Source organism: Mobula birostris, chromosome 6 (assembly GCF_030028105.1).
Source record: "Mobula birostris isolate sMobBir1 chromosome 6, sMobBir1.hap1, whole genome shotgun sequence".
NCBI lineage: Eukaryota > Metazoa > Chordata > Chondrichthyes > Myliobatiformes > Myliobatidae > Mobula > Mobula birostris.
The window spans coordinates 32037943-32050215 of NC_092375.1; the positions used below are offsets into that span (position 1 = coordinate 32037943).

The window sequence follows — 12273 nt, forward strand, 5'->3', positions numbered from 1 at the left end:
CTGAAATTTTTTAGTACTTGTTCGGAAAGAAAATTTAAAAAGCAGCTTAGAAGAATTTGTCTTGATGCTGCAGATCTCCATTTTAAGTTGCAAAACTGCAGCCTTCTTGCGTAACCCAACTGATCCAATTCCATATGCAGACTTATCTGCATTAAAGTGATATTAACATATGCTTTGTCTGACTTTCTGATAAAGTTAGAAAGGAAAAGCAAAAGGGAAGATGAACATTTAGGGAGCTGAATTTCAAATAAATAGTTTAAAGAAAGATAGCTTTAAACAAAAAGATTCAAGCACAAGATATACGGTGTGCATCATTGGCAAAACCAGAATTTATTGCCTATCCCAGACAGCCCTTGAAAATAGTGGTGAGCCTTTGTCTAAAGGTTTTGCAGTCCAAGTGGAGAACAATCTCCCATATTACATCGGGAAGTGAGTTCCAGCATGAATGGAGGAACTGTAATGTAAGAATGGTGTGCATTTGGGCCTGCCTTAGTATTGTGGTGTTCCCACATGTCTGCTGCCCTTACTCCTCTTGATAATAAAATCTGCCGTTGTAATTTTCTTTGCAGAAGGGGCACAGAGGCTCATCTTAAAGCATCACTAATGCATCCAAGAAATTCCTCAGATGCTGGAGACCCAAAGCCACGCACACAAGTGCAGAAGGAACTCAGCAGGTTCACCAGCATCTATGGAAATGAATAAACAGTCAATGTTTTGGACCAAGACTCTCCTTCAGATCCTGAAAGGAAGGGGGAAGTTAACAGAACAAAAAGGTAGGGAGGAGGGAAGGAGGATAGCTGGAAGGTGACAGGTGAAGCCAGGTCGGTAGGAAAGGTAAAAGGCTAGAGAGGAAGGAATCAGTCCTGAAGAAGGGTCCCGGCCCAAAACATTGACTATCTACTCTTTCCCATTGATACCGCATGACCTGCTGAGCTCCTCTAGCACTTTGTGTGTGTTACCTAGGAATCTGATAGGAAAGGCGAGTGGACCATAGGAGTAAAGAAAGGAAGAGGATACCCCGGGGAAGCTGATAGGCAGGTGAGAAGAGTTAAGGTGCCAGAGCGGGGAATAGAAGAGAGGAGGTGGAGGAAAACTTTTTATAAAAAAAACTAGGATAAAACAATATTCATGCCATCGGGTAGGAGGCTACCCAGACAGAATATAAGGTGTTGCTCCTCTGCCCAGAGGGTGGCTTCATCATGGCACAAGCAGAAGCCATGGACCGACATGTCGGAAAGGGAATTGGAAACGGAATTCAAATGTTTGGACACTGGGAAGTTCTACTTCTGGACATCCATCCTGCCTTCCTATAGAAGATGCGCATTGCATTCATTGTGGGTCAACAGTGGGAGCAGCCAATACTCTATTTTATAAAGTGAAACACAATTGAAAGCATGTGAAAAATAATTGGTTCAATCTACATGAAGAGCTTGCTATATTGTTTAAGGATCTCTGAAGATATAATTGATTAAAGGATTTATCAGTGAGTTCCGGGGTCGATACCGAAGATCGAAGCCTGAAGGTTGCCCAGAGGACCAGAAGTCAAGGCCTGATTGCTGAAGTACTTGCTCTACAAGTCCAATGGATGCTGCAGGCCTGGAGACAGCCTGTCCTGTGAGGGAAGGAGTGTGTGTGTGTGTGTGTGTGTGTGCGCATGCACGCGCGCGTATAGAAAGGGACTTGTTTTGCTGCTGTTCTGCTGAACACTGTGGGCATGCCCTATTGACACCAGATAGTGTGGCAACACTTGCGGGCTGCCCCCAGCACGTTCTTCAGTCGTGTTGGTTGTTAATGCAAGTGAGACATTTCACTGTATATTGCAATGTATATATGAGAAATTAATGAATCTGAATCTGGTTAAAAACATTGTTTTTACATTAATTATAACTACTGATCTGCAAGTTGGGTAGACACAATGTCACTATGAAAAAGGACAAGAGATAGAGGAAAGCAGCATTTAGCACCTTGTTTGAATCTAAGCAGAGTGAACCTGGTCCACACAAGCGGGAGTGCCTTGTATAGAACTGTGGATCAGTCCGCCTTGCTTGGGACAAAATGAAAACAGTGGAATGAGGGGACCTGGAGCTTTATCAATGGCTTCCTACCTCCTGCACTGAGCAAGGGGCAAGCTCAACTTGGGGGACAGCACACAGTCCACCTCATGGAAAAACTGCAGCCTTCCAGACACAACATTTATTTCAACAACTTCAGGTAACTCACTTTCTTCGGCTAGTTCTACAAGTTAAACATCTATAATGTAACGGGGCAATAGACTGATTGCCTGAAAACAATCAGATGTAATAGTGGCCAAATTACCTAGGGTAATGGATGAATTGAAGGAAATTTATATTAGGCAGGAAATGGTGTTGGATAGGCTGTTGGGTCTGAAGGCTGATAAGTCCCTGGGACCTGATGGTCTGCATCCCAGGGTACTTAAGGAGGTGACTTTAAAAATCGTGGACGCATTGGTAACCATTTTCCAATGTTCTATGGATTCAGGATCAGTTCCTGTGGATTGGAGGGTGGCTAATGTTGTCCCTCTCTTCAAGAAGGGAGGAAGAGAGAAAACAGGGAATTGTAGACCCGTTAGCCTGACGTCGATGGTGGGAGAGATGCTGGAGTCAATTATAAAAGATGAAATTACCACACATCTGGATAGCAGTAACAGGATAGGTCTGAGTCAGCATGGATTTACGAAGGGGAAATCGTGCTTGACTAATCTTCTGGAATTTTTTGAGGATGTAACTATGAAAATGGACAAGGGAGAGCCAGTGGATGTAGTGTACCTGGACTTTCAGAAAGCCTTTGATAAAGTCCCACATAGGAGATTAGTGGGCAAAATTAGGCCACATGGTATTGGGGGGCAGATTACTGACATGGATTGAAAATTGGCTGGCTGACAGAAAACAAAGAGTAGCAATTAACGGGTCCCTTTCGGAATGGCAGGCGGTGACCAGTGGGGTACCGCAGGGTTCAGTGCTGGGACCGCAGCTGTTTACAATATATATTAATGATTTAGATGAGGGAACTAAAAGTAACATTAGCAAATTTGCCAATGACACAAAGCTGGGTGGCAGTGTGAAATGTGAGGACGATGTTATGAGAATGCAGGGTGACTTGGACAGGCTGGGTGAGTGGGCAGATGCATGGCAGATGCAGTTTAATGTGGATAAATGTGAGGTTATCCACTTTGGCGGTAAGAACAGGAAGGCAGATTATTATCTAAATGGAGTCAAGTTAGGAAAAGGGGAAGCACAACGAGATCTAGGTGTTCTTGTACGTCAGTCACTGAAAGGAAGCATGCAAGTACAGCAGGCAGTGAAGAAAGCTAATGGCATGCTGGCCTTCATAACAAGGGGAATTGAGTAAAAGAGCAAAGAGGACCTTCTGCAGCTGTACAGGGCCCTGGTGAGGCCACACCTGGAGTACTGTGTGCAGTTTTGGTCTCCAAATTTGAGGAAGGACATTCTTGCTATCGAGGGAGTGCAGCGTAGGTTCACAAGGTTAATTCCCGGGATGGCGGGACTGTCATATGTAGAAAGATTGGAGCGACTGGGCTTGTATACTCTGGAATTTAGAAGGCTGAGAGGGGATCTTATTGAAACATATAAGATTATTAAAGGATTGGACACGCTGCAGGCAGGAAGCATGTTCCTGCTGATGGGCGAGTCCAGAACCAGAGGCCACAGTTTAAGAATTAGGGGTAGGCCATTTAGAACAGAGTTGAGGAAAAACTTTTTTCACCCAGAAAGTGGTGGATATATGGAATGCTCTGCCCCAGAAGGCTGTGGAGGCCAGGTCTCTGGATGCTTTCTAAAAAGAGATGGATAGAGCTCTTAAAGATAGCGGAATCAAAGGTTATGGGGATAAGGCAGGAACTGCATACTGATTGTGGATGATCAGCCATGACCACAGTGGATGGTGGTGCTGTCTTGAAGGGCCGAATGGCCTACTCCTGCACCTATTGTCTATTAAAACACCAGAGATCCAGATTCAATTGTAATTTTGGGTGCTACCTTTGTGAAATTAGCATGCCCTGTTGACCATGTGGGTTTTCTTCAAGTGCTTCAGTTTTAACTCGTTTTCCAATGACTTGTGGGTTGGCAGGTTAATTGGCCATTGTAAACTTGCAATTGGTGTGCAGAAGAGTTGTTGAATCTAGGACTAATTGATGAGAATATGGGGAGAACAAAAAGCGGGATTAATTTAAGATTATTGTGAAATTCTCCCTCCTTTCATGAACCTATCAAGCATTAATTGCTCTGGTGGCATACTGCAGCTTCTCCAACAGGTCCTCCCCCAAGCCGCAACCTACCAGAGGTATTTGTTTTGTCCTATCCATCCCTCTCTTACCCATCCTCTAATTTAAAAACAACTCGTTTTCCTCTCACTCACTCAGTTCTGACAAAGAATCTTTCACTTGAAAGATGCTATCTCCTGTTTTCTCTCTGCACAACTGCTACTTGACCTGTTGAACATGTCCAACATTTTCTGATTTTTATTATAAACAGATACAAATGTAACTGACAGACTTAGTGCCTTGATACCAAAAGGCAGCATGGTAGCATTGCAGTTAGCGTAATGCAATTACTGCGCCAGATTTAAGATTGGGGTTCGATTCCCACTGCTGTCTGTTAGGAGTTTGAATGTTCTCCCTGTGACTGTGCGGGTTTCCTCCTATACGACGGTTAGGGTTAGTGAGCTGTGGATGTGCTATGTTGGCGCCAGAAGCATGGCGACACCAGCACAGTCCTTGCTGATTTGACTCGATGCAAACGATACATTTTGCTGTATATTTCAATGTACACGACAAACAAAGCAATTCTTTAAATGCCTTCCAACATGAAGCACTTCAGAAAAACAACAAAAAAATTGTAGATGCTAGAAATCTGAAATAAGAACTTGGTCTGATTTTAACTACTACATCGTCTCACCCTTTTCCAAGAAATTCTCACCCACCACCCTACCCCTCCTTCTCATGGAGGAACTTGTTTCTCTCCTTCTGATGAAATGATGAACAGTTCCAGACCTGAAACATTACAAAATGCTGCCTAAGTGGCTGAATTTTTCCACCAGTTTCAACTTTAAATACTTTTGAAGTCTGGTTACTATGGTTAAGTGAGGAACATGGCAACACGTTTGTGCATATGAAGGTTCCACAAACATTATAAGCAAATAATATATCTTTGGATATTTCCTGACAGCCAAAAGGTAACCAGCATGTCCAGAAAAGACCTGTTTGCAACTCCACATTCAAGCTGGTTCAACCTTTTACCCTAAAGTTCTTGTAGAGCTAACTAACACATCACAAGTGTCGGCCAAGACACAGTTCCAATTTCTGGAGTGGAGCTTCTGATTTTGAAAGCCATTACTGAGCCATAGCTGAGAGGAAGAACCTCATCTGTCAGGAACGTGTAAGAAAAGACAGAAATTGTTTCACACTAACAAGAATGAAAACAGGGAACCCTCATCTCAAAGTAAACACCATAATATTTTGTTTAAGAAAGAAAAATGCACAAATGTCTGGCAGTCAGACTGCTAAATAGCTGCTCTACCCGACTCTACTTTGGACACTTTTAACTTGCACTAGACACTTATAACTTGATTTTAACGGACATGTGGCTGTTGTGTTTTACTATTTATTGTTATGTTTATTATTTAGTATTGCGTTTGTTATGTTATGATTGCACTGCTCCTGAGAAACGCTGTCTCATTCTGCCCTGCAGAGCTGATGTACAGTTAGAATGACAATAAAGTTTTTTGAATCTTGAATCTTGAAATACTCCAAGGATCATGGAGAAATTAGACTGATTAGATTCCTTTTAGAAAGATTACATAAACCTTGCTGTCTCCATTTAATTCTTTCCATGCTGTGAAATATGGTGCAGGAATTTGTTATTTGTGATGAAAGGGCTCAGCCTGTCATCAATTAACATTTAAAGTCAAGGACCCTTTACCAGAGCTGATACAGAGTCTTTGACTTGAAATGTTGACTGCTTCTTTCTCCATGGATTTTGCTTTCTGTTTTCGTTGCCATGAGTTAGAAACTATGCGCACAGCACACACACAAAATAATGGAGGAATTCAGCTGGTTGGGCAGCATCTATGAAGAGAAATGAACAGTCAACATTTTGAGACAAAACCCTTAATTAGTTTTGGCCTGAAACATCGACTGCTCACTTCCCTCCATGGATGCTGAGCTCCTCCAGCATTTTGTGCATGCTACTCAAGCTTTCCAGCATCTGCCGAATTTCCCATCTCTAGTACGCATATCTTACTAAACTAACATATCAAAAGATATCACATAGACCAGCTAAACGACTGCCTGTATAACATTTTAATTTACTGAGGCTACTCTTAACTTTGAAATTTCCTTTACATTGTAAATACAGGTAAACAATGAATCATAGCACCTGTTTCTGGCTTAATACACTGATTAAGATAACAGAGTATGATTGTCCTGATAGGTATAAATACCGTCAATAAGAGTTATCCTCTTGAGCAACTGTGAAACCGCTTAATTAAGGAAATGAATTCTCACCTTTGGGAATGGAGGAAGAAAACTAGACAGCTATCAACTGGACTGAAAAATAGCAGTATCTCGGTGGGAATCCAGTTGCTAATGCTTTGTACATTTCTAATTGAGCTCAAATGCAAATATCACCAATTGACCCATGAGTCAGAAGATTTTAAGCTCTAGATCCAATTTCATGACATCAACACAATTTCATTTCTGACTGAGTTCTCCGTTTTCAGGCCCTCAGGGGGTCTCATTCATTCCAGTTATTCAGCCAATAACCATTTTCTTGGATAAAAGAACCAACTAGGATGAGCATTTTAGGATGTCAGCAGACCACTAATGAACTGGGTTATAGGTACTCCGTTGGGTTATGGTACAGTCATGAATAATATACATTTGTACAATTAAGCCAAAACACTGAATTTAAGAAAGAATGGCCAACCTTCAATGAAGACTGCAATAGCCAACATGAGTCTATCCAGGGCTAATGGCACTGCAGGTGTCAAATGGACAATAATGTCCACAATCCCTGAGATACCATAGAAGAGATACATAGTCGCATGCTGCCAGTTCATCAGATGATCCCAATGCTGTTCCTCATAGTTGTAGAGCTTCAGATGGGGTCCATCGGGAACAAATTGTTCAGCTAACATTCCTGTAACACAAAATGGAAGACTTGGAGGATATTTCAGTCTCATACTAAATTGGTATTGTTTTTCAAATACTGAACACTTCACACTTATCTATAGAACTTGATTAACTATATTGAAAAAAGCAAAATTATCATTTTCCCTTTTTTAAAAATTATTTTCAATACTACTCCAGCAATAACTGCAACACCAATTTCCTTTTAGAACATTCAGGTGCCACCTCCTGAAAGCAATCAGCATTTCTGTAGATCCTGTAGTGTGGTATGTGGGAGATAAGGCAACAGAGATATATGGTCCCTGGTTCTACTGTACCCACTGCATGTCAGACTATCTCATGCAGAATAGCCAATGTAAATTAACTTTACTTATCATATTCTAAGCTCCAATATTTTATCCTCTAACAATTCAATATATTGTTAGTTCCCCCCCCCAACTAGAAAATCATGTCCAGGATGTACCCTCCTGACTTAGATCAAACTATGCCCAATGCCAGAATGTTGGTGGTTCTTTGTACTATAAATAAATGAAAGTTCAAAGCAGTTCATTGTTTCATTATACTGTTAAGATCAATATCAACTGTAGCTAAGATCAATCACAATTGTTCTGGTAATGTCTATAATTACGCGACCTTCTGTAAGTTATCCGGAGATCCTGTATACATCTCAAGGAAGAATATTTAACAAGGGGTCATTAGATGCAACCATTCAAATAGATACAAATCACAATTAATAAAGCAGTAACTCTTGGGTATAAAAATTGCTTACTTTTTTGTATAAGTAAGTGGAGTCCATTGTCCGTGACTCCATTTTTCAAAAGCTTCATTACCTGACAGTTGATTAGGTGAAAATATTTCTGGATTTACCCAAAAAGTTGCATACCCTGTATTAGATTGGTTTTATTTGCATTAATTATAATTTAATCCTGTTCATCCTCTTCTCATTATCTCTTGTCCACATAATTCCACATTCTGTTTTGGTGGTTACCTGGCCCCAATGCCTGGGAAGTCAGCCCAGCAAGATCAAATTATGAAGACCAAGATACCATTTTAGAAATGCATGACATAGAAACTAAAATATTGCATTTAATCTTAAAAGTACAATATATATATATCAAAAGCAATAATAATTGTCTTTGCGGGTCAATTACAATATTTAAAGCACTGAGAGAAAAAATAACATAATCTAGCAACAATAAATGGTAACATTCAGATTTTCAAACAATTAATAAATAGTTGCAGTGCTTAAACCTTTTGTAACAACAAATGGAGGAACTCAGCAGGTCATTTTGGGTCAAAGTCCTCCATCAATTCCCACAGAGGCTACTTGACCCAATGGGTACCTCCAGCACATTGTTGGTCCAGATTCCAATATCTGCATCTTGAGTGTCTTTTAAAGCTATTGTACTTCCAAACATTTCAGGAACTTGCCACACGTTAATTCTACGTCTATGTTATCACCACGGTTTTCCATTTGCTCCATCTTCATTCATATCAATGTCCAGCACTGCCTAACACCTCATTGTATATCAAAGGCATTTGAGACTTTGTAAGATGTTGTTTTATGGAAAAGCACAACTACAAAACCCAATTCTGTAGCAGTACTATTACGACCATTTCATGTTTATCTTTGGTGTGTGCTAGAAACAATTGTAATGAACAGTTTAATCACCCGGCATCTCTGAAAGAAAGCTGCTAATGTCCTAAGCCATGAAATCCTTCAAGCGAAACATGACATACCGTACATATCCAGTTTATTTTTATTTCAATTTTCCAGCAAATATAATCACCTTTTCACATCTCTAATGCTTTTGATCATTATGTTTTATGTCATGTTGTTGTCAGTGCTATCTGCCCAGCTCCGAGTTACAGACTGAACAAGCTGGATATAGTTAGGATCATCAGCCTGCAGTAAATGAAGCTTTGATGAGTATAATCAAGAGACCACACCATGGCAACAGGTGAACATTAAAACTAGGTCAGATTAACACTCGTCACATAGGTAGCAAGGTTGTAAACAAACCTAGTCTCTAATTACAATGAGAAAATTACCAAACCACCAAAAAAATTTCAAACAGACACAAAAATCAAATGCCATAGAGCGCTGTCATTGGTATGTTTTGGTCTTATACTTCAGTGTTTTCTAAATATAATTTAGAGCATTGGTAAAGAGAAAATATAGGTATTTAGCAGTACATTTCATTTAATAAGTGGTTCTTTCAGTCTGCAGATGCCTCCTGGACTGCAATATATTTACAGCAGTTTAATTTTATTTTCAATCTCTTCAGATCTTTTTAACCATTTTCTTGACTGATATATTCAACTATAAAGGTGAAGGGAACATTTGCACACAGACTGATAGAGCTACTGCCTCATGGTTCCAGTAGTTAAATCCTAACCCCGAGGTCCGTGTGGAGTTTGCACATTCTCCTTGTGAGTTTCCTCCTCGAGCTACAGCTTCCTCCTACATCCCAATGACACTGGGCTCGGTAGCTTCATTGGCCATTGTGAATTGCTTCCAACGTGCAGGTGAATAATAAAATCTGGGATGAGTTGATTGAACAAACCAGGATTACTGCTGGATTAGTGTGCCAGGATGCTGGGAGGTCCTTGCAGACTCAGTGGGCTGAATTACACATTTTTGGAACTGTAACTCTCTTGTTATATGTAGTTATACTTGCACTCTACTTCACCAAATGATGTCTTTGAGTAAACTCTGTTCTATTGCAGGACCAAGCTAAATTCTTGCTCTTCCTTTGCATTCACAATTTATTGCTATCCCTTTTGGCTCAGCACACTCTTTTTTTAATCTTGGAGTATGTGGTACTGAGTCAATCCTGCCCTGCAATGACAGTAGCTACAAGTACTGTGGGACATAAATACTTACCAAGAACATTGAATTAGTTAAAGGGTCATAGAGAAATGCAGCATGGATATTCTGGCCCAACACATCCATGGTGCCCACTCAGCTAGTCCAAATTTCCTGCATTTGCCCCATAGACCTCTAAGCCCTGTTCCTCCACATCGCCATCTAAGCGCTTCAAAAATGATAAATGTCTCAACTTCCTCTTTCAGCTCGTTCCATATACTCACCACACTCCACATGAAAAGTAGTCCTTCAGTTCCCTTTTAAATCTTTCCTCTCTCACTCTGAATCTAATCCCCATATTTTTGCTCTCCCCTACCCTGGGGGAAAAAACTGTTGCTATCCATCTTATTTATGCCTCTCATAATTTTTAAACACTTCTACCAGATCACCTCTCATGTTCCAAGAAGTTTCATGTTCTTGGCCAACCTCCCCTGAACTCAAGCAACATTCTCATAAATCTTTTCTGCACTCTTTCCAGTTTAACTACATCTTTCCTACAACAGGGCAGCCAAAAGTATACATAGTACTCCAGGTGTGGCCTCACCAATGACCTAAACAGCTGCAATGTAATATCATATCTCTATACTCAATACCCTATGCCAAACACCTTTTTCATCATTCTTTCTACCCATGTCACCACAATAAATGAACAAACACTTGTACCCCATGGCCCCTGTGTCCCATTACACTCCCTAGTACCCAACATTCACAGAACAAGTCCTACACTAGTTTGACTTTCCAAAATGCATCATCTCACACTTATCTCACTTTGCCACTTCTTTGACTCACTTCCCTAACTGATCACGATAACCCTGTAATCTATAATAATCTTCTTCACCAGCAACATCTACTTCCATATCATCCACAAGCTTACTGATCAAGACTTTATACTCGCATCCAAATCAGTTATCAAAACTGAAGAGGTAGCCCATGGAAAACGCTGAGTTTCAAAGTAAATGAACAAACCGGAAAAGACCAAATAATCTTGTTAGACTTACCTATCAGTGCAAAGCTAGCTTTTACAATTCCTTCAATGATATCTAATCGCCGATGCCCAGATATTGATGTTAGATAACAAATGTTCTTATTCTTTCTGCAGAGGTACCTCATAGGATATTTCACTGACCACCAGAGGCCAAAGAGAAGGAAAAAGCTTCCAGGAAGTGCATGTCCTTTGAAGTTGCCCATGACTTCTTATTTCCTGGAGTAAAAAAAAGGAAGCACAATCAGTAACAGAAGAAAAAATAATGAATATAAATCCATTCCCCATATAATAAAGTATAATACCCATGTATTTAATAGATTTAATTAATAAACATTATTCTACATACATTTTTAAATCTGCCTCTATTTTCTTTTATGAGATTTGTTAAAATTTTGATTCATTTCATTTTCAAACTATGAGGTTAACAGAAAATAAATACATTGATTGAATTTATATTGATTTTTGAAAGTTGTGGTGCAGCAAAATCGATTTGTATATAATACTGATCCCTTTACAAGTATGCAATATGATAATAGTCAGTCTCTGCCCCCTTACATCACTCAAATCATTAGTAGCTTCATAGAGAAGCATATGGGGAAAGGTGGTGGCTACAACTGGACAAGTGGTGGAAAGAATCATCTTCGCCAATGCCTTCCTCACTGGGCACTTGGCTGTGTGTATGTGGGGTGTGGGGATCCTGAATCCTACTCTTCATACACTCGAACTCTGTCAGAGTGCCAGCATTCTCAATCTATCCTGTTCAGTAGGCCTGCTGACTTTCTATTCAAAACACCCTCTCAAAGTCATTTGAAGGGCTACATCTCACAGCCACTTGCATTTGTATTGTTATTCTTTCCCTCTCCTTTCAGTCCACCGTTTTGTTTCGTCAATTATTAAATTTCCTCTATAGATTATTCGTCCTTCCACAGTCACAAAAGCACGTTCGAGTGTATAATCTGATAATATTGTTGAGAATTTTCTCATTGTTGAGGATCTAAATGCTGAGTATCATTTCATTGGCTCTTCACTCAACCCTGGAACATCTGGGCAGTGAAGATGCATATATCAGGATACTCTTCATTGACTACAGTTCAGCATTCAATACTATCACCCCCTCAAAACTAAACAATTAGCTTCAAGACCTTGGCCTCAATACCTCCTTGGGCAATTGGACTGTCAATTTCCTCACTTGCAGATCCCAGTCAGTTTCGATTGGCAACAACATCTCCTCCACAATCTCCAGCAGCACAGGTG

General features: G+C 40.3%; 1 protein-coding gene across 3 annotated transcripts in view; it reads right to left on the reverse strand.

Moving 5' to 3' along the window:
• tmem45a (transmembrane protein 45a) overlaps positions 1–12273 on the reverse strand; it is an 88667-nt gene that overhangs the window by 22253 nt on the left and 54141 nt on the right. For all 3 annotated transcript variants that reach the window (XM_072260127.1, XM_072260126.1, XM_072260125.1), the window contains 2 exons: positions 11033–11235; positions 6963–7175 (listed from right to left, as the gene is read on the reverse strand). In XM_072260127.1, the coding sequence (XP_072116228.1) occupies positions 6963–7175; positions 11033–11222 (403 nt within the window). In that variant the 5' untranslated portion in view covers positions 11223–11235. The remainder of the gene's footprint in view (positions 1–6962; positions 7176–11032; positions 11236–12273) is intronic.